This window comes from Fusarium vanettenii, assembly GCF_000151355.1.
Source record: "Fusarium vanettenii 77-13-4 chromosome 4 genomic scaffold NECHAsca_3_chr4_2_0, whole genome shotgun sequence".
Lineage (NCBI taxonomy): Eukaryota > Fungi > Ascomycota > Sordariomycetes > Hypocreales > Nectriaceae > Fusarium > Fusarium vanettenii.
The window spans coordinates 1,280,211-1,301,397 of NW_003315879.1; the positions used below are offsets into that span (position 1 = coordinate 1,280,211).

A 21,187-nucleotide genomic window follows, 5' to 3' on the forward strand; every position below is an offset into this window, starting at 1 on the left:
ATGGCCAGTTTGGCACCCCAGGCATCGTCGAGCCTGAAGCAGGCTGGCAAGGTGGTGTGCATTGGCCGCAACTTTGCGTATGTTTGACCTTGACCTCCTCGAGACTTGCGCTGACGATTGATGTTCAGGGAGCACATTACTGAGCTCAACAACACCAAGCCTAAGCAGCCCTTCTTCTTCCTCAAGCCTTCTTCTTCCATTGTCCTCCCTGGTGAGGGTTCGGTCTTGCGGCCGAATGGCATTGACATGCACTATGAGGTTGAGTTGGCTCTCATCATTGGCAAGGTGGTTCGGGATCTCCAGGCCTCAGACACCCAGGGTGCTCTGGATGCCATCAAGGGTACGTGCTTTTCAATTGGGGAACAAACAATGGCTAACACAACGCAGCCTACGCCGTGGCCATCGACATGACGGCCCGTAACGCCCAGAACGAGGCCAAGAAGAAGGGTCTCCCCTGGGACATTGCCAAGGGCTTCGACACATTCCTGCCCATGAGCAACATCATCCCCAAGGCATCCATCACGAACCCGCAGGACGTCGAGCTCTTCCTCAAGGTCAACGGCGAGGTCAAGCAGCAAGGCTCTACCAACCTGATGATCTACCAGATCCCTCGCATCCTGAGCGACATCTCCAAGGTCATGACCCTGCAGCCCGGTGACATTGTCCTCACTGGAACTCCTGCCGGTGTCGGCCCTGCTGTGCCGGGAGATGTCATCCGTGCTGGTCTGAGGGTTGATGGTAAGGAGTTGGAGGAGGGCAACATTGAGATTCCTGTGGAGCAGTCGCCCAGCTCTTACTCGTTTGCTGAGACTTAGAGGAATGTGAGGAACTGGTTGATGAGATGTATGAGAAAGTATGACACCAAAATGTAGAATATAATGAGGCAGACATTCTGCAACAGCTACTACCACAACATCAACGCCCGCCATACCATACACCTTTTAACTCACTCTTGATACAATCACTCTTAGACACCTTCAATCTACTCCAGATTGGGGTCTTTGATGCTCCCCGGCTTGGGCGCCCAATCAGCCAAAGTACCACACTTGCCACAAGTCCTCTTATCATTATCACCCTTGAAATCCTGAACAGCAGCCTTGATCTGAGTACCCAGGTCAGTGCAGTGAAACGCAGCCTCATGCACGACCTCGCCGCACTCGGCGCAATACCATCGCATGCGATCAAGCGAATCCTTGGGTCGGCGCTGCTCAAGCACGACGCCGACCGTGTTGGCGAAGCGGACGGGGTTGTGGGGTGTGTTGCCGGGGAGGAGAAACATGTCGCCCTCGCGGATGATGATGTCGCGGAACTTGCCCTCGTCGACGACCTTGAGCATCATGGCGCCCTTGTACTGGTAGAACCACTCGGGCGTCAGGTTGATGTGGTAGTCGGTCCTGGCGTTGGGGCCGCCGACGATCTTGAACTGAGTCAGTGAGTCCTTTTTTTCGGGTGTGGTTGATATTTACCATGACGCTAAATTCTTCATTGTAGACGCAGTAGTTGTTGATGGGCGGCTGCAAAAGATGAGAGTTTTCTTCAAGCCTTGCAATGTGAATCGAGTTGTGAGTAAAGTGTCTTGGTGGACGAGTTGATTAGAGTTGACTCACCACTTGGGCAAGTTGATAGGTGCCGAAAGCATCTCTCACTATAGTATCACGAATACAATCTCAAAAGTCGACCAATGTGGGTTGATTCAGGTTGTCAACTTGTTAATGTACTAGTCAAGTTGCGGATGTTACGGAGATCTTAAGTTGGCTGCTTAGAAGTAGGTAGCTAACAAATCATGATGCCTTAATAATACCTCAGATTCAGCCTCCAAAACTTAGCACTCACTGCTCAATGTCTCCCCGTCCTATCTCCATGACTCCGAGTTCGATTTCCACTTCCTCAACCTGGTCACGGGCCTTGGGTTCCATTTGCTCTCTCCCCCGCAGTCGCAGTGGGCGATAATCGCTTCCTACAGGGGTCATGTTCAGGCCGTTCCAGAACGGGTACTTGGACTTTGGTGTGGAATGGGTGGTGTCTCAGGTACCGCTATCGCACCATCCAAGTCCGGCAGATCCCGTGCATCCACAGCTCGGCCACGAGGAGACGAGCTCTCCCTGTCGTGAACCTCTACACCATCTCGAGCTTGCGCACGTTTGAGCTCGTTTCAAGCGTCGGGTTGTTTGGATATTTAATCACCAGACGTCCCTTCTACTTGCATTTGTTCTTGTTGCGACGATACCATCGATTGCCTTCCAAGATCACGACGACCTCACGATAACGAATACCCTCCCCACGACAGTAGATACAATGGACCACGCACACATGGATCACAGCGGAATGGACCACAAGGGAATGGGTCACGGCGACATGGATCATGGCGATGGAGGCATGAAGGACATGTGCAGCATGAACGCAAGTTCCCATATTATCCCCTGCCCATCCACCCGCTAACGACGTCTCTAGATGCTCTTCACCTGGGACACCAAGAACCTCTGCATCGTCTTCCGACAATGGCACATCCGCTCGACATCCTCCCTCGTCTTCTCCCTCGTCGCAGTAATTCTCCTCGCCGTAGGCTACGAAGCCCTCCGCTCCCTCTCTCGCCGCTACGAAGAAGCCCTCGATAAGCGCGTCCGCGCCACACCCAGTGAGCCTCCATCCCCCCCTTCTCATAGACTGCATACCACACATTCTCCCCTTTCCTGTGAGTGGGCTGGGGAGCCCGAGAATGGATATGAAATAATCTCCTTTGTGATACGATACTTCTTGGGTAAAAAGTGCCAATGCTAAGTCTTTCCCGTGAGGTGATGAACCTATTACTGAGTCGACTCCCATCCTTTCAGGGCAAAACCAGGAGCAGGCCGACCAGCGTGCCCATCTCATCAAGGCCGTCTTGTATGCCCTGCAGAACTTTTACGCATTCATGCTCATGTAAGTCACTGTGATGAATCTCTGGCAGACAGTTCTTAATGGCCGATAGGCTCGTCTTTATGACCTACAACGGCTGGGTCATGGTTTCCGTGTCTCTTGGTGCCTTTATTGGATACGTCTTCTTTGGACATAGAACTTCGGCTACAAAGGACAATGCGTGCCACTAAAGAGTGGCAATGGCTACTGCAATGGCGTTTTAATGGCGAACTGTCCAAGCTGAGATACTATGCTTGTGGTCAGGATAACCTGAACTTGGACTTTAGCAACTGGATACTGACAGCATTTATGATACACTGAGAAATCCCATCGAATTCATGAATATTCTCTTCTTAGAGTTGATATGAAGCTGAAGCGGTGCCTTGTGACTTGCCAACCCTTGTTCCAACTGCTATTCCTGGGTCACGATAAAGACTCCCGCATAGCAGAATCGACCTTTGAATCCAGAAACATAGGCTTTGAATATGGTCTAGAGAATTGACTCATCTGAGCCCTTATGCCGTCGCTGAGCCCAAGTCTATTTGTTGCACTGCCTCGCCTAGTCTACATCTTGGCCGCCTCCCCATTCTCCTCCTTCTTTTCCTCCTTCTTCTCACTCAAATCACCAAGCTCATCAGCATGCGCAATAATCGCCTCATCGCCGTAGTTATCATTGTGCTCCATCTCGGGCTCCTCAGCATATGCAATCCTCGCCGCGTCTACGAGCATCCGCGCCGTCATCCCCCACACCTTGAACCTGCCCTCAGCCTCTTCCTCCTCTTCTAGCTTCTCAGCCAGGTTTTCCTGCGTGCTGTTCCGTCGTGGCTTTGACACTGTCTGGTTGTTGACGGGCACGTAAAAGTTGTGTACCCTCCAGGGATAATCCTTCCATGAGTGCCAAAAGCCGTCGTACCAGTGTCCCTCTGGGAGTGCCTCGCCTGGCGCAGGAGGTAAATCACGCTGCTTGAGAAAGTTGTAAAAGGGCGCGCTAAAGACTGCAGCGACTTCGCGAGCGTCTAATCGAGGTATCATGATCTCGTCCACTGTAGGCGCGGGCTCATCGGGTGTGCGTTGGTCTGCGTGGAGGAAGGCGACACATGGCCGCACGACGAGGTGAGTCCTGGCGAGAGAGGGAGGAAGACAGCAGAGATGTTCGATGCGGAAAGGTTTTGGGAGTTTGTTATCATCCATGGGAAGTCCAATTTCTTCCCACGCCTCCCTGCGTGCGATCTGAACTGGAGTTTTCATGTCAATGTAGAGTTCACAGCTCATATTCAGAAGCATCTTACATGGAGTCTCTTCAGTGTCATCCGCCTTGCCGCCGGGGAACGCAGCATGGCCCGAGAAGCTCCTCAGGCTGGCCGCACGCATCGTGATTACGACACGCAGGTCGCCCCGACGGTCAGCATAGAGAAGAATCAAAACAGCCGCACGCCTCCGAGCGGGAAGACGATCCCATAGAGGAAAGGCCGGGGGCTTGTATGCGCGGAAACGAGCAAGCGCCGCCTTGAAGTAGCAAGTTAGCATTATAACACACAAATATTGATACACGATATGGAAAACAATAAGAGTACAAAGTCAAGGGATGGAGTAGAAACTCACCGTAGACATTGCGTTCAGAGGCGACATGGTTAGAGCATCATAGTATAGCGACGCCTCTCCGTGGTTGATCAGCACCTCCTCCCTCGCAGCCTCACGAATACCCTCCTGTAGCGCCTCAACGACGTCAGCGTCGGTGACGCAGTGGCTGTCAGCTGTAGCGTCTGTTGATTCCGGGATCTGGTCGATGGCGGCGGCAGAGGCTGCGTCGTGGATCATGATGTGTCTTGGTGGCCGTTTCCTTCTATAGCCCCGAGTATGTCTATCTCTATACCTTTTCTCACACTCTCTCTCTCCGGCGGCGCTTCACTCTCTGTAGATGCAGGATGAATGGTTGGGGGAAGCCGCGGTCTCGATCGGGAACGGCTCCGGCTCCGGCTTGTGACAGATCTGCGGGGGCGGGGCTCTCGGTAGGTAAGGGAACCAGGCAGCCGGCTGGGACCGAATCGGCGATTTGATTTATACCGAGATTTGAGTGAGACATTCAAGTTGAGATGAGCGAGTTACAGTAACTGTTGAGTCCTCAAGTACGTGCTGCATATTAGAAACTGTAATGCCACCGTCCGTTGATCGATTAATCCTCATGCTAGTAAACTCATCCAGCTCTGAATCACGGCCAACACATCTCATTACATGGAACCAAATCCCTATACGTGAATAGATACTCGTGTGCACTGTAGAGGTACGTGTGCTACCTGGAATAACATGACAAAAATTTTATGGGGGAATCTTTCTCAAAGTGACACTCGCGCCGCGCTGAAATGCAACCATATCCTTTGAAATTACCCTCCAATCGTTCATCACTCACCGTCCAATCTCCTCCTCTGGGATCATCCTGATCTGACTTCTCAGCTGAGTTCTTCTCCTCTCACCCCGTGCTGCCTGTATCATCTTGGCCCCGTCCCGCGCGCTAGCAAACAGATCCCTGACCTGCGATCCCGTCTTCACAAAGAGCCCGCTTTGCTCTGGACGCTCAAGCTGTCGTGGGAGGGAGCGAGGTATCACCATCTCTGTCGAGGTACGCTCCTCACTTCTGCGTGCAAAAAAGTCCTTGATGGTCTCCCTGACACTGCCGTCGTCTCCGTCAATGTCCTCCTCATCGTCAGTTTCGAAAATACTTCGAGGCGGTGAGATTATGCTCGCGGTATCCAACGACGGAGGAATCGAAGGGGAGTAAGGTCCTTTTGTAGGGTAGTTGATGGCAGTGAGTGATGTCCTACTGGAGCTGACGGATAGGGACGAGTCCTTCTTGCGGGTGAATAGCGACTTGGCAGAAACGCTGAGGCGTCTGCTGAGCGATGACTGAGACTGCGACATCATGGAGGCACCTCCATAGATGGACTGTCGCTTGTCGTTGTTGGCCAGCCTGGTAGCGATTCGATGGTACTCGTCTGCAGTCTCAGCATCACTAAAATAGTTGTAAGATTGGCTTGCTTGCCAAGGCGCGTCTTCGTCGAAGGAGTCGTTAGGGTCGTCGTGGACAAGTTCATCATGCTCTTGCTCATGAACATGGTGAACATCATGGTCGACATGGTCGTCAAGGTCGGGGACAGTCTCCAATGGCGTCGTTGCAGTGCTGAATCGTCTCGTCTTGGGCAGATGTAATGAGGCAGAGCGATGTAGCATTGTCTTGGGCGATGCCGGTGCTGTAAAACTTTGGACGCTCATCATGCTATCGCAGTCCGGTTCCAATGGGGGCATGCTGCTGTCGGAGGATCTTGGTTGATAGTCTTCGTGCTCTGCAGGCTCCACGTCGAATATGGGTTCGTCTAATGACAGGCTATATCCACTGGATGAATCGTCTGGGATCGACTTTGGCGAAATAGCGGGAGAGAAACTGGTTCTTGAGGGAGGCGATGTCCAGTCGATACCTCCTCCAACGTCATGGCCAGTCAATTGTTGAATCTTTTGAGAGGATCGGCGTTCACGTATAGTGCTGGCGCCTGAAATACTCATACGCGATGCTCGTCGTCGTGAGAGAGCCAAAGGAACCACGACAGGAGGATGCTGAGGTAGCTCTTTGGGGTTGTTTCCAGGTCCCGTCGTCTTAGGAAAGGCGCTGAATCTCCGAGTCTGCACAGGTTTGGACCGCGATGAACTCCTCGACGGAATTGGCGGTGGTGGTAGCGGCCTTGTCATGTACAGGTAGGCATTTTCCGGGGGCAGCGTCAGTTCTATGCTGCTGATGGAGCGTGGGTAGCTTTGCATGGTAAAGCGGAGTATGCGATGTTTCTTGTCGCTGGAATGGTGGTGTCTTTCGTCGTCTGAATCGCAAGATCGGAGCGCTGGGGCCTCGCATAAAGGATATATTCGGCTTGCTTGCAACCCTCAATATGCGCCACCGCAGAGGACAATAGCTGGGCTGTTGATTCAAGCCCACGCAAGGGCGCGATCTCCTTTGTTCCCCCGTAGCCAAGTAAACTTCGAGTTCAACTCCGCCACAAAGAAACTATGCTTTCATTGACCGGTTTCCAGGATCGATCTTGTCGGTATTGTTGGATCTTGTTGTGGATGGATGAATATTGGTCTTGTCGTGCAGGAACCGTGAGTCAAGGGTTGTGAGAGCGATAGAGGGCGAAAACCTCGCAGCGAATGCCCTTGAGTCACGAACTCGGTCTTTAAGAGTTTGCCCAAACATTGTGAGTTTGAGCCGTCATAGTCCGTCGGTGGCTACCAAGCCCACGGAACCTGGATATTCGTTCATCTCCCCCGGAGTCACCTGGGACCAAGCGGGTTGTGGCGGGAGGCTTGAGTCTAGGCTCGGCGAGACGAGGACCACATCCTCCAAGACAATGGACAACATTCCAGTCCACCGCGCCTGAGTGGAGGGCTGCGCGAGCGGCACCCGGCAGAAATGACAGGAATAGATTGAATAATTGTCGAGTTCCAGGGTCAGTCTCACTCGAAATGGCCATATTTCTCCCTCGTAGAGACGTGCGCAGACATCTGACAGCCGTGACACGTCTGTGCCCTCTCACTGACAGATAAACAACCATGAAGCCATCGTCGTTAGAAAACCCTACGGCCACTGACGGCAAGCTGTTCACGGGCGAGCATTGGCTGCCGAGAGCCCCAACCACGCCATGTCGTGCCTCCTGAGCTCTAGTGCTTCTAGTGGCTACCGCAATTGTACGAGTCTTCCCAAAGCATCGACTCGTCTGGTAGAGTTCCGGTTCGCCCGACTCAGTTGACATGCCTTGGCTCTGCGGTTGACCGACATTTTGTTCCGGGAAAGGCAAGGCTGCCCAGAGACGCGGGACGACCCATCCGACAGGCGACATGGCCATCTCGAGACCAGGGCGACATTTGCACCAGAAACCTTCCCAGAGACCCGGAATGCCCTCGTGGCAACTCAAGCCCTTGCCGCCGTGAGCCGTGAGCCCTGGCCCTCCCTAGCCCTGGCCCTGACCATCGCGGGGCCGCATCAGGAATGCGTGTCTCGACGTGGAGTAAGAAGATTTGTTCGACTCTGGCCAAACCTTGGCCCAAGATGACTCTCATTAGATATCCCAATCTATTCAACACACACACGTATTTGCACCGGACGCCCGGATAGACCGCTGTTTAGTTGCCGTAGTCCCTTGTAGTCCCTTGACTGTGCCTGATAATGACGCCATTTAATCCTCCTCGTCGTCCTTGCCCTGATAGTCTCCAAGAAGAATGTCGTCGATCCCGAGGCCGGTGGAGGAATTCCTGATCCACTCCGTCTCGACGCGGAAAAAGATCCACACCCATCGTCGGAACACCTCGAGAAACTCGATGAGGAATATACCTCCCTCCAGGTCGCTGAACTTGTCCAGGCGGCTATTGAGTTTTATCGACCATGTACACCGCAGCATCAAATCCATGCCGATCACAAAGTAGTAGAGGTTGGGCACCCTGAAGACCAACCTATCTCGCAGCCCAAAGGGATGGTGTGGTGATTCTCGGTCTCGCTTTGACGCGAAGAGGGTCATGTCCCAATCCTTGGTCACGTCCCAGTAGAACGAGTAGAGTGAGTTGATCAACACAGCAACAATCCATGCCTTGTGGAGGATGGCCTTTGACTCTGGGTCATCCACGGACCTCTGCCAGGCGCTGGTTATCAACACAGGAAATGCCGACGAGTACTTGAGGGCGTTGGCCAAGTGCTGACCACCCCAACCCGTCGACTCCTTGTATGGTGCCCTTCGAACACGATAGTACTCAATCAAGCACTGTCGGAACCGAATCAAACTCGGCAACCCCATGATGAGCGGCACAATCACTGTTCCTCCGCAGTTGCGATCGGGTCTCTTAGTCGACGAACCCTGTGCTGAGAAGAACATGCACAACGTAACGAACAGGTCTCCAAAGACCTTGGCATACGATGTCAAAACATCGGCGAGCAAGATATCTCCGAACTTGCCGTCTTGGGCTTCGGCTAGCCCACCAATGCTAACGCGCCGCAGGGTAGCCAAGAACCTCCTTCTACCGCCGCTAGGGAGGTTCCTAAGCGGAACAACGAACAGCACAACCAGTGCAAAGAGGTAGGATAGCGGCATCCAGCCGTAGGCAATAACGCGCTCCGGAATGCCCCATGTGCAAAGCCAAAACAGAGTTATCGACAAGCTGAACAATGCGGACAGAGCTATAGCGAGGCGATAGGTCGAGCCATGATGCGGAATGTGTTGCGGTGATGATCGGCCGGGATATCGAATAAGCTGCGGAACGTCGACATTGAAGAGATAGAGGCAGTGGAGGTTCAAGCCCCATCCCCAGACGGCTGCGACAAGTCAGGCTCAGTCCATATCGTCAACGAGACCACACTGATACTTACCCAAGGTTGCGATGAAGCCGACACGGTATGGCAGAGGGAAAGCCAAGCTGAAGGAGTCAAGCTCCGGATCAACAGCGGGATCGCCATCCATTGAAGCGAACCGCCATCGGGCAAAGGATACACGACAGAGAAGGAGTACGGAGGGAGCACTCGACGAAGCGCCTGCAAAGGGAAATTTAAAGGAGTGACTGAGTAGCAACAAAGTTCATGAGGTCGATTGCGATTGCGACGATCCAACCTGTCCTCAAGGTGAGATTGCAAGGGCGGGTCCTCGGGTTTTTTTTTTCAGGGGTATGGACCGTGGACGTGGAGGCAGGCATGAAGCTGCCACTTTACGCGGCAGCAACGACGTCAGCACCTTCCCTTCCACTTTCCTAACGTGGGCGTGGGCATGTGCTCTCGGCTCAGCTTAGCCACACTCTGTCCCATGTCAGCCAGCCACAGCCACACCTACACGGTGCGCCACAACCCCACGCTCACTAACACTGGAAGCGACAAGCTCCACCCATGCCCACGTTGCTTTAGCTTTGCCCCTTCCTGGCGATCATGGCGGCCAGGGTGAAGCGAACAACACGCACAGAACGAAACAGTCTCTCCAGGTGGGGATGGTCTCGATCAGGCTCGAAGTCGAGTTGCCCGGCTTCGCAGAGCCCGTCTGCAAACTTGCTCGTCCGGTCTAAAACCTGGACGCTGATCTACGGCGCTAATCTGCGAGTTGCAGCCGCACGCCTCTCGTCACGCCGTCACGCCGTTGAAACAAGCCTGCATATCTCTCTCGACCCTAGCAGCCCACAGCGCTGCGAGGCGACTTGGTCAGAAACGAGAGACCCTAGTCCGGCCACAAGGCACACCTCACCGCAGATCTAGGGGTTAAATCCGTGCCGATGCTATTCGCTAGCCCGGGTTCTTGGAACTGTGAGGAGTCGCGGAAAGGCAGCTCCCCTTGCCCCGGCAGACCGGGTCTCCACCGAGGTTAGCGGGTGAGAGAGACGTTGTCCCTTCTCCCTTTGCCGCATGCCTGGTCTGGCTGTTACGTTACGTTAATGGACTTGTTCTTGTAGGGGATGGACTGCTTGAAGTGGCTCTGAAATGGTGAGAGAAACCCATGCCAAGATGGCCAAGATGGATCCTACTTTGGAAGCGGCAGGCGTCGAGAGGAAGCTGCTGGTACGGAGCCGTTTATGCATCCCAGATCCCACCTGACCTGGGGGATCGAAGCTGTTCTTGTCCCACTCATGCTCTCGCTGAAATGCCCTCACAAGGCTGAGGAAACAGGACGTGGCATTGGACCATTGGGGACGATGGGCCTATGACCGAACACCACTGTCACTTCCCACCGGTATGACACAATGGCTTGCAATCCTCTGCTCGGGGTCCCTAGAGTAGAGCTGATTTCTCCAGTCTCTCTGCGCTCCTGATGCCTGCCGAGGAGCCCGACAGCTCCCACCAGGGCGGGTGGCTCAAGTACCGACCCTGGTGGGTGCAATCATTCACACAGAGTCCAAAATTTGGCGGCACAATCGGCAGCCGACCCAAAGCCCCCCCATATAACCAACACGCTGACGATTCCAACACCGCGGTTCTCCATGACATTGGACTGCTCACCGTTCGGGTTTCCAGACCTAGAAACTTCTGGCGTTCAAGATGAACCCCCCACAGCCGTCAGGTTTCGCCGCCGAGTTTATTGTTGAAGACCCAGGCAGACCCGTCCCCCAGAGGCCCGTCCGGAGGCGGGGACTGGAGACTCAGAGAAAATGGATCAGAAACTGGATGAAGAGGCTGCCTCAGGGAGACGAGGACTGGGACAACAACTCGCCGTCTACGCCAGACGATATCCAGCGCCTGCGTGACCGCCTGACACTGTCCCACATCCAGTCCCGCCACGAGATGGACTGGGCGACTCTCCTCGACACCTACGCAGCTGCCGCCAAAGATTTTGAGGGCCGAGAACTTCAGCTTCACAGCATGGTCATGGTTGCCGCCTGTCATGTGGCGTACAATAACGGTCTGCCCAGGGACGACATGCTCCAAGCCATGGCCAAGTGCATCAGCGGCGGCAGTGACACGCTGAGGTCGAAGCGATTCGCGCTGCCCAAGTGCATATTGATCGGGGACGAGCTTGCCAGCGTGCTCGGCGTGCGAGCTTACGAGCTTCCATTAAGAGGTATCCTATCTACAAGACTCGCCCATTTTTAATCCATCGTTACGAGATCCTCATGCCGTCCAGTCAACTCGTACTTTACTTTCGGCCAGCACTTTACCAGCGAATGCTTTCCACTCCTACGCGAGGAGTCTGCCGTTGCCCACCGTCCATCCACACCACTGCCCTCGGAGGTGCTCCGAATCCCAAGTCTCGTCTTTGACCTCTGCAATGGAAAAGTCAGGTACGTGACAGCCTCGCGAACCAACGCCTCGGTGCCAGGCGTGTTGCTTACGCGGTACGCAGCCGTAAGCAGGTTGAGAAAAGTCTGACCACAGGCGCTTCGAGGTCGACCGCGGGCGGAAGCGGAAGCGGTACAGCGTCGGACGCGAATACAGACCATGACATGATACACATCATGAAGTGAGCAAGGTCGCCAGCTTGTCACAGGCACGAGATCGGTTCCAGGTGGAGGGGAATGTAGAGGAACCGGAGATTCCCTACAATGGCTCTAAGGCCAGTCTCGTGGACATGGAGGGCAAAGGCTGGGTCCCAGGTCTCCTTCTGCGCAGACTTTTTGTCGCCGGATATGAGCTCGACGTCGTACTTTGTGTTTCCGAGGGCCACGACTATCGCCGTGTAGCCCTTGAGTAGTGAAGAGGTGTTGTCCTTTTCGAGGCGAAAGGCCTGGGGGCTAATTTCAGGCCTCCGAAGATCCTTAACGGCCATACCAAAGGTCATTGCCCAGGACTCGAGGTCAGAAGCCTGCCAAGATTAACGCGAGCTCGGGGTATTGGTTGAGAGGGGGGGGGGGACAAAAAATATACCACATTCTGTAGCAGAGCCTCGCACAATTTTCCACACGACTCTGGTAGGCCATAGCTCATGAGACCCTTTCTCTTCTCCACAGGGAACAGAGTGAGAACTTCAGTAGTGGCATCCTGCTGCAGGGCTTGCAAGTGAGGTTGTAGAGGCAGAAGCCTGTAGGAGGGAGTTGTCATCCTTGCAGGCTCTCATTGCGTTTCTCTGCCGCCCAGAGTTCAGAGTAGTAAGGGGGGGGACGGGACGGAGACGAGAGAAGCCTCCAGCGGAAGGAGAACCAACAAAGTACATTTGTCTAGCACTGAAACCTGACGATTTTGCAGGGATGCCTCAGGCTTCACGGCAGATGGTGCCGCGGATCCGCGGGGAAATGCCGTGGTTGATTTGATCGCTGGCGCATCCCATCCGATCGCAAATCCTGGTTCAACTAAACAGCTGAGAGAAGAGACAACTTTGCATGTCATTATACTAGACTAGCTTGAGAGTACACTCTTCTTGGCATGGTTTTGGAGGCATTAGTTGATGACATCTCTTGATGTTCATTAGAGGTCAGCTCTGCTGGCTGAATTACTCGAGTCATGAACAGACGGTAGTACAACTGAGGATGTAAAGTTGAGTTTATTCTTCGAGTGGCCTCTCGAGACTCCATAAGCCACCCTGGGGTTGCCACGTTTTACGCCTGCAACTCTTGGTAAAGGGCTGATTCCGGCCCATATACATACAATTGCGGAAAGATGCCGCTGGCAAGAAACCATATCTGACTTCTCAACCTTCATGTAGACAAGTGGCTCCCAAATTGGCATGATCGACAAGAGAGGATCGACCCTTTTACGGCTATCAGTAGATCAACTTTAATGTCAACTACTTCCCTATCCTAGACTTAGAATGTCACTTGGGTTACATGTTTTGAGGGTATGTTTATTAACTTGAAGGATCATAAGCACTTCATAATTGCCTAAGTGAGCAGTCAACTCCGGAGATGTTGAACTGACAGTTGTTTCGGGTAGCGTCCACTTGTGATCAACCATGCTCCCTCGAAATGTCATCGGGCAATTTGACTCGATTCGGGCATTACACTTGCCAGCCGACGAATCCAAGTTGTGAATCAGTTCCACATCCTCCAGTTGGTAGAGATGAGAACCGTGAATCATGACCAAGATATCTCCTGCGTTTATAACCCACGCCAAGGTCCACGAAGTGCATGTCTTTAGTCCTGTCTCATCGGGTCCACAGCTAATTGGGCGGGCCGAGCATTATTTTAAAACGGCGTGGGTTTAGTGAAGATCGATGTGTGTTTTTTTTGGTCAATGAGTTGATTGGGTATAGACGCATGTGCCTACTTGGAAAAAGATGTCGGTGAAGCAAAGCCAGACGGGCAAACACTGCGAGCAACATGACAAGGCACACCATCTCTGCTTACTTGCATCTTCGGCAGAGAAACGCGAGGAGAAGTATGCATGACGCAGGCCCACAATGGCTTCAGCGATCTTCAATAGAGAATCATCTTAGCTGGATCGGATTGGACGCCCGGCTGGGCAGGAGACCATGTACAACCAACGTATCCCGATACAGGGAGCCTTGTTTGCGATGGGGGAGGAGAGAAAAAGAAAATTCGAGTCCCACAGTGTCTCGGCAAATGCTCAGCCAGCCACGCTCAACGTTCAAAAACTACCCCCTACATGTAATATCTCTCAGGTGCCACAGGAAAAAGGGCTGTGCTGCCCGATCAGCCCCTCGATGTACTATCGTTCAGATCAGGCTCTCGAGCTTCTCGTACGAGACCGTTTTCGACATGCGGTCATTGTACGAGGTGTAACGGCTTATACGGGTCCTGTCTAGTCAAGTTGCTCGGGATACAAGTGTAGGGTGAATAGACACGAGTTGGAGGCTGAGGGAAGAGGAGTGTTGAGTGACGTTATCGTGAGTAGCATATATTGTGCCCTTGGTGGTTAAGAGTACGATGACATGTAGAAAAGCAATACTTGCTGCATACTACAGGTCATTTACCAATGTCAACCAAGCGTCTCCTCGGAGGTTGGCGCACTCGTGTTGTCTAATGTGGATCGTGCAAATGTCTTGGCAACCGGACGAACTCAATTCGTTCTGAATACCCATGTGTCTATTGTAGACGAGCTGGTGCATATAAGAACCGCAAATGGGGACCAGGTGTGCTGCAATGTCTGCAATGGACTGTCACTTCTGCGAGTTGACTGACCGATTATTATGTCCAGCCATCTCAACGAGTACTCAACATGATGCTCCCTACCAGCAACTTTAGACTGGTAGGCTAGGCCTGGTTGCTTTCCTGTGTCTTTTCCGTTATTTGCGATCGTTCTTGGCCAGTCTCAAATGCTGACCCCTTCTCACTCTTTTAGCATCACGGCATAAGCGACAGGGTGGCTCTCCTGAGGCAGCCCAGACATTCGCTATGTTGTCACAGGGAAGCAATTCAGAAGAATCGGGTATGAACGAAGTGATGACTTCCCCGAGGGACAAGTATTGAGTTACTGAACATAGCACAGCCAGTATGACTGCAGTGAGAGCCTTCAGGCTGCGCCTCATGAAGGATTCGAAGAGAGGCTGGGGCAAGAAGAAAGCCCTGCCTCATTCCTCCCGAGTACTATATCTCACATTCATTGGCTAGTGTCTATGAGGAAATTGGTTCAGCTTACTCCTGCTGTCAAGGGCTTCTTAGAAAAGGGATGAAATAGTGTAAGCGTTTGGAATCTTCCCTGCGTTGTGCCACATTCGCGACCGGGCTCAGATTTACATGGCCACGAATATTTTCCTACTTGCAGAACGGTTAGAAGAAGCTGTCATAGTACCATGACTACAGCTGCCTAGCTACTATCTTCCATAAGATCAAGTTCACTGCCACGTGGTTCGAGAAAAGCATCCACATCGGGAGGTTGATGGTGATCTAATTAATACGAGATACGAATAACCATTGAGAACTGTAAAAAGAACCTACTTAAGAATAAACATGAAAGAACTTTGAGTCTTATGTAATTCGGGTATTTTTATCCCATATACCCAATCGACGAAATAATAACATCTTCTGATGCCGAGGTCAAATGTGGTCATTCTGCATCGGCTCCCCTTTTCTTCAACATGACAGTTCACACGAGTTTCCTCGTCTAGGTCGCTTATTAGTCGAGCGGGGTTCACGCCTGTCACATACCACACGTTGAGCAACATTTCCCTAGTCAGGGGGAACAAGCCGCATTCTTCTGTGGTATGCTTTCTTGTGACATGCCTCAGCCCTGTGTGATGAGAGTGATTGTGATATCAAGAGCAACTCTGTGATTCTCTGAAATGTGATTCTTGGCATCGGAATGCACTCTTATCAGAATGACACACGGATGTGCACGATTGCAGGGTGCCACTGTGAGTAAGCGGGTTTCTAAGAATAGATCTAGAGGATGGATCCATGGCTTTTATTGGGACTGGAGGCAGATCTCGTCTAGGGAGCGTGAGTAGAGACAACGAACGAGATGAACCAACAAAGCAACCAACTTTTGACAAGCCAGGGTTGCACCGACCAGTGAGCGGCAAATCGGCCTGAATAAGTAGTTTGTTGTTTTTGTTTTCGGCTCTCTGCAGGACACCCTCAGAAATACCACAGTCAACTCGCTTGTTGGGTCCGATGCAGGGAGAGGAGGGGGAACTCATGGAAGAGAATGAGAGCATGAATGAATGCATCCCTCAATGGCTGGCGCCTCCCCCGTGGCTTGGCCTCTGGGGTCTTGGCGAGACATGCGGGCATCGCAGAATGGCACCTCGACGGGAAGGCCAACGACAAGGCAGCGGGAGAATTCCACCAACCACCAAGACCCCCTGTCGCTTACATCATTCCGGCGAGGACTTTCTGTTCTTTCTTCTGCCTGTCCGTGAATTAAGGGACGGGCTGTTTCTCTCCTGTCTCGGGCCATCTCTTGGATCGTCTGGTGCGTCACGTTGGGCGGCAGAGACATACTGGGGTTTCACTATTCGCGCCATAAGACGTCCCCCTGGCTGAGCCGTTCAGCTGCATATGATTGTGGATGGGATCCAGTGGATGTGCAGTTTTGACACTGCGCCTCTGTCGGATGGTTTACAGCAGGATGGAAAGGATCCATGCTGCGACTGGTGCATCTACCACCGCCGTAAACATGTCTGCGACGGCACCATTATAGCATCGTTGCTCTCTTCTCAAAATACTGGTCGAAGCACAAGAGTCAACCCCTGGTGGCACGAGCACCAAGTGGAGAGGGCAACGTGAACTTGTCCCCGCCGAACTGACCAGCATCCAATCAAGGCTGCAAGGTCTTGGGGTTGATTCAGGGCCAAAAGAAGCTTGACGGAGGAGATACGTAGGTGGTCTGCCCAGCAAGACAAGGCAAGACAACCTAGTAAGTAGCCCGTATACATCACGCTCCGTGCGCGACGGCATTTGGCATTATCATTGCGACGGACGGCATCTGCAAGTTCAAGGTCCTTGGAGCGGGAGCTTGAGCCCGAGGCCATTGGACAACCGGCGCATCTGCTAGTCGAGTTTTGGGCTTGTCGCCGATCTCAACGGACGGATAACGAGCCGCCATTTGTTCATTCTCATGTTTGATATTCATGCTTTGCAAAATAACAACACCACATGCATCCCCTTTGTTTTTTCATCTTCTCTTCTTTACAGCTTGAAAATTGCTGAGCCACTTTTCAGGTCTGTTCCTGTCTGTAGTGCTTACACCTTGACCGCCCGAGTCCCCTCCCCCTCGGACCGCTCCCGTCCATACCTGTACCTTCCTTTTCCACCAGGTCGACCCGCCGCCGTCACGCCTCGCCTCACAAAGCGTCAGCCACAGGCGAGCGCAGCGCACCTCAGCTACTGCTACTGCTACTACTACTACTGCTACTACTACTGCTACTCGACACGACGGAACCAACCAACGCTCACCATCCAATTTATTCACCCATTCCTCTCCAACACTCACGCACGCACCAACGACAACAAAGCAAGACCCTCGGCTGCGACTACGACGACTCGTTTCCCCCCTCTCGTCTTCGCCCTTGCTATGATCACTGGCCTTCCGCCGTAGAGCGCCAGAGCGTCATGGACGCGCCGACCGTCGACGCTGACGTTCGTCGCTCCAGCATCGAAAAGATGCCTCTCCCCCCTCCTCCGCCTTTTGATAGCTTGCCGGATGAGATTATTGAACAGTGAGTCCGAATGAGTCCTTGTCGCCCTGTTGCGTCGAAACGCCTACCGCATCGCGCGGGTCTTGGGGAGTGATGACAGGGCAAACAACAGTCGAGAGATGGCTGCCCAAGATTTCCTATCGCCAAATGCTAACGCTCTACTCTCCCTCAGGATCCTACGACTCGCCGACCCTAGCAGCTTCGCGTCTCTGGTTCTCCTTAACCGTAAATGGAGAGCCGTCTCCCAACGAGCACATCTCTATCTTTTGCAGCTGTCACAATGTCCTTCGTATTCCGCAAGCCACTCGACTTTCCCGTCCTCGGACGACGATAACCTCCCTCAACTGCGCCGACTCTTCGCCCAAGAAGTCAAGCGGAATCTCTTTCAGGCTTTCCTGCGCCCAAACATCACCACCGTGAAACTCATTTCAACATCTATCAGCTCTTCGTCATGTCCTGGAGGTGAGGGTATGCAGTATAGTGCCTCCCCAAAGGGCCATCACATTCTAGCGTACAATTCCGGTAGGATTTATGTGTTGGATGTACGAGGCTCGAGTCTTGAAATCAAGCGGGAACTCAAGATTCTCCGCCGCCCTGTCTCGGCCTGCATCAACGACAAAGGTACACTCCTCGCGGTGCTATCCACCGAGATGCAGGTTGATCTCTACGACATGGAAAAGACCCCACCGCGTCGAACACAGTCTATGATTCTTGACAACACTCCTCGAGCCATTGCTCTCTCACCCTGTGGATCTGTCGTCGCCGCAGCTTATGAAGGCGGGATTGAAGTGTCCTCTCTACGGGCTGATGCTCTTGCAACTGATCGACGAGCTGTTAAGTGCGACGCCGTCGATGCTCTGACATTCTCCTATGATGGCACTCAAATCCTTGGAACTACTATTCATTCCTCTCCGCCAAGCACCGTCATTATCACGGCGCCATATTACGACCCAGGTCCTCACATGTCCGAAGACAACTTGAGCCCACTCTGGACTACGTCGATTTTGTTTCCCAACACCAGCAGAGACTGCAGCCATGCAGTTCTGCTCCAGGATGGTAACGAGGAAGAGGCAAGCTGGACGTTTACGTATGACCGAAGTTTTGAGACATTCCGAGCTGTTCGAATCGATGACCTGAGGAACGGCACAACCTACTTCACGGGACCAGTACCAAGTACATCGTCACAGGCTAAGCTCCTCCCTTCTACCCTTCCTTCTGCGACATATCGGGGCGAACTGGTGTCGGCTGGGTTTCAAGGGAAGGACGTATGGATCTATGGTGTCCCTGAAGACTTGGATGCCGTTCCAGACAGCGCATCATCATCGAATGACGGATCATCGCCATCCAACCTCGGCAGACAAAACAGCAGCAACTCACGACGACCTTCAACGCGAGCACAGGAAACCGAGGGCGGTAGAGTACCTCAGTGGCAGCTTCTCTGCGACAAGCTTAGGAACACGTTCGTTTCGGGCGCTAAGGTAGCTGAGTTGCCTGAAGTGAAGATGGTGAAATGGGTTTCAGGGTTTGGCAGCTCGTCATCACAGGAACGCTTGGTCGTGACAGCTCGAGGAGTTGGCGCACCGAGGTTGGTTACCGAGGAGGAAGATATGGACTTTGTCGATGGCGGCAGAGTTACTCTCATCGACTTTGATTATGGCATCCGTGACGGAACCAAGAACGAGATCACCATCGAAGTTGGCACCGACCACCCCGAAGTCTTGGAGGAGGAGCAACGTGACCTTGCAACAGAGGTGGCCATTGTCCGACGAAGAACTGTGGCTCAAAGACGAGGAGGCCGTGGCGGGGGCTCTAATCTACTCCGATCTGCTACATCTGCCGCACGAACTCACGCAGTTCCTCCTCTACCAAGACCTGAGCGCACAAACAGTCGCGACAATCAAGATGATGACGACCCCTTGATCCCCCGGAGGATTGGTCAACGTCCCAACCAAAACCCAGCCATTCGAACGACTGAACCTGACAACGATGACGATGACGGAGATGGTCTATCGATCGATGAGATGGAGGCACTGGACGCCCCCTATGCACATGCAAGCCCTCGCTCTCAAACCACTCTGCGTCGTGCAGCGACGGCTGCTGCTGTGGACCGAACTCTTCATCCTCGGACTGCAGACGGTCGCCCCATTGAGTATCGCCGTGCAGACGGTCGACGAGAGCATCCGCATGAGAGTGATGCTGACAACTGGGTTCCTCCTCCACCCCCATACCAAAAGGAGGACCCAGGAGACTTGCCAGCTTTTCTGCGTGGGCCCTCAGTTGCTCCTCTACCTGCCCCTATCCCTCCTATCCCCCCTATGCCAAACTTGCATGCGGCTGGGATGCATTCTTTCGGACAGAACAACGGAGGTGTGGGCTCTCTTGATTCCAAGGACGGACACCATCACCCTGCTGCTTCGCCTCAACGACCGCCATTTCAGAGAACAGCGAGTGACTCGACTACTATGAGTAGACCGCGAGTCGATTCTACGTATCGGCCAAGATCGAGCCCCTCGGCCCAACAGGAGATGGAGGACGATCTCTATGATGCTACTCCACCTGGTTCGCCTCGACAAGCTGCCCGCCAACCAGAGACGGCAACCTCTGAGCCCGACTCGCGAATCCCTTCCGTGTCTTCGATTGCCCCATCCGTGGATTTCAGAGCCGTGACAGCTCCCGCCGATCCTGCTGTGGGTTTGCCACCCCCCTCCCAACCTCAGGCTCCGGTCCCAAGAGTGAATGTGGATGTTTCGCCAGCGACCGAACATACGACCCAGCCAGGTCAGGGTACGGCGTCTAGAGTGAGGCGGTTGTCAAACGCTCAAACTTGGCCTGGTGGTCCCGGGCCCGAGGCCGGCCGACCCGCTGACCAAGTTGATGGATTCCCTTTCCCAGGGTCCAGACCTCAGCCCACGGAAGACTCTCTTTCGGCATTGCCACCTCTGCCCAGCTCTAGCCAGCTTGCAAGCCTAAATCACAGGGTCAGCCAAGGCAACCCAAGACGTCTTTCAGGAGGCCACCATGTGCAACGGAGGCCTGTGGGAAGCCTGGATGGTGATTACCTGTCACATTCGTTTCCCAGTTCGCTATCAGTAGGACCTTCCAGCCTTACACAGCCCGAATTCGATCAACCACTCATTATCAGCACCCCCAGAGGTGTGACTGGTGCCTTTGACCCACCAACCCGTCAGACGTCTGGCCGCCGAAGCGAGACCCCTTTGCTTGCACCGGTTCCTCGTCACCCTCGACCCGTTCCCGGGTCCGGTCAACGGCCGACGGTGGAGCGTCTAGAGACGATATATAGTATCGCCTCGTCGCAGGGAGGTAACCATGTACCCACAGGACTTCCTGCCCATCAGCCTGCACCTGCTTGGCTGAATGCTCCCCCTGTGCCCGTCACAAGGACATCCCCAACAGTGAACCGCCGACCCAGCCGTGCTGAGCGCAGCGCCGCTAAGAACATTAAGGATGCCAAGAAGCGCGGCTGGACTGGCAAGGGCAAAAAGAAGAAGAAGAAGGCCACGGACGCCGCCAGCAGCGCCGGATGGACAGACATCTCGACCGGGTCCGTGGACAAAGACAAGGAGAAGGAGAAGAAATGCGTCGTCATGTAAGAACGCATACAGCAAGATTGACACCATCTAAAAGACGAAGAGAGAGAGGAGGTAATAGCCATGTGATGGGATGGCATCATGAGAAAAGACTTTTTCATTTGGGACAGCTGATCACTCGCAACCTACATACCCCCAATCGCTACATTGACA

The 21,187-nt window shown here is 53.4% G+C and overlaps 7 protein-coding genes across 7 annotated transcripts; 3 read left to right on the forward strand and 4 right to left on the reverse strand.

Annotated features, from left to right (window-relative positions):
- Nucleotides 1-815, forward strand: NECHADRAFT_92655 (uncharacterized protein; the record flags this gene model as incomplete). Its single annotated transcript, XM_003051621.1, has 3 exons — nucleotides 1-77; nucleotides 129-340; nucleotides 388-815. The coding sequence occupies 3 exons, from the start codon at nucleotides 1-3 to the stop codon at nucleotides 813-815; spliced, it is 717 nt and encodes a 238-aa protein (XP_003051667.1).
- A 6-nt stretch (nucleotides 816-821) lies between these two features.
- Nucleotides 822-1,785, reverse strand: NECHADRAFT_100032 (uncharacterized protein). The gene is made up of 4 exons (XM_003052068.1): nucleotides 1,779-1,785; nucleotides 1,608-1,645; nucleotides 1,467-1,542; nucleotides 822-1,417 (listed from the first exon to the last, which is right to left on the reverse strand). Exons 2-4 carry the CDS (start codon nucleotides 1,637-1,639, stop codon nucleotides 983-985), a joined length of 543 nt encoding a protein of 180 aa, XP_003052114.1. The 5' UTR covers nucleotides 1,640-1,645; nucleotides 1,779-1,785; the 3' UTR covers nucleotides 822-982.
- Nucleotides 1,786-2,225: 440 nt separating this feature from the next.
- On the forward strand, nucleotides 2,226-3,249 carry NECHADRAFT_73588 (uncharacterized protein). The gene is made up of 4 exons (XM_003051622.1): nucleotides 2,226-2,400; nucleotides 2,452-2,635; nucleotides 2,832-2,919; nucleotides 2,969-3,249. The coding sequence occupies exons 1-4, from the start codon at nucleotides 2,296-2,298 to the stop codon at nucleotides 3,084-3,086; spliced, it is 495 nt and encodes a 164-aa protein (XP_003051668.1). The 5' UTR covers nucleotides 2,226-2,295; the 3' UTR covers nucleotides 3,087-3,249.
- A 210-nt stretch (nucleotides 3,250-3,459) lies between these two features.
- On the reverse strand, nucleotides 3,460-4,713 carry NECHADRAFT_92657 (uncharacterized protein; the record flags this gene model as incomplete). The annotated part of the gene is made up of 3 exons (XM_003052069.1): nucleotides 3,460-4,130; nucleotides 4,185-4,401; nucleotides 4,498-4,713. The coding sequence occupies 3 exons, from the start codon at nucleotides 4,711-4,713 to the stop codon at nucleotides 3,460-3,462; spliced, it is 1,104 nt and encodes a 367-aa protein (XP_003052115.1).
- Nucleotides 4,714-5,298: 585 nt separating this feature from the next.
- Nucleotides 5,299-6,702, reverse strand: NECHADRAFT_78971 (uncharacterized protein; the record flags this gene model as incomplete). Its single annotated transcript, XM_003052070.1, has 1 exon — nucleotides 5,299-6,702. The coding sequence occupies one exon, from the start codon at nucleotides 6,700-6,702 to the stop codon at nucleotides 5,299-5,301; it is 1,404 nt and encodes a 467-aa protein (XP_003052116.1).
- Nucleotides 6,703-8,111: 1,409 nt separating this feature from the next.
- Nucleotides 8,112-9,383, reverse strand: NECHADRAFT_38913 (uncharacterized protein; the record flags this gene model as incomplete). The annotated part of the gene is made up of 2 exons (XM_003052071.1): nucleotides 8,112-9,038; nucleotides 9,315-9,383. 2 exons carry the CDS (start codon nucleotides 9,381-9,383, stop codon nucleotides 8,112-8,114), a joined length of 996 nt encoding a protein of 331 aa, XP_003052117.1.
- Nucleotides 9,384-17,340: 7,957 nt separating this feature from the next.
- NECHADRAFT_10619 (uncharacterized protein) lies at nucleotides 17,341-20,917 on the forward strand (the record flags this gene model as incomplete). Its single annotated transcript, XM_003051623.1, has 2 exons — nucleotides 17,341-17,447; nucleotides 17,599-20,917. Coding segments are annotated over 2 exons (3,426 nt in total), but the record flags the coding sequence as incomplete, so codon positions are not given.
- Nucleotides 20,918-21,187: the final 270 nt, after the last annotated feature.

Coding starts and splice junctions, on each gene's coding strand:
- NECHADRAFT_100032 (XM_003052068.1), bottom strand. CDS start 1,639: ATGCTTTCGGCACCTATCAACTTGCCCAAGTG. Junction 1,543..1,607: donor CCTATCAACTTGCCCAAGTG/GTGAGTCAACTC, acceptor TCACATTGCAAG/GCTTGAAGAAAACTCTCATC. Junction 1,418..1,466: donor ATGAAGAATTTAGCGTCATG/GTAAATATCAAC, acceptor ACTCAGTTCAAG/ATCGTCGGCGGCCCCAACGC.
- NECHADRAFT_73588 (XM_003051622.1), top strand. CDS start 2,296: ATGGACCACGCACACATGGATCACAGCGGAATGGACCACAAGGGAATG. Junction 2,401..2,451: donor AGGACATGTGCAGCATGAAC/GCAAGTTCCCAT, acceptor CGACGTCTCTAG/ATGCTCTTCACCTGGGACAC. Junction 2,636..2,831: donor GCGCGTCCGCGCCACACCCA/GTGAGCCTCCAT, acceptor CCATCCTTTCAG/GGCAAAACCAGGAGCAGGCC.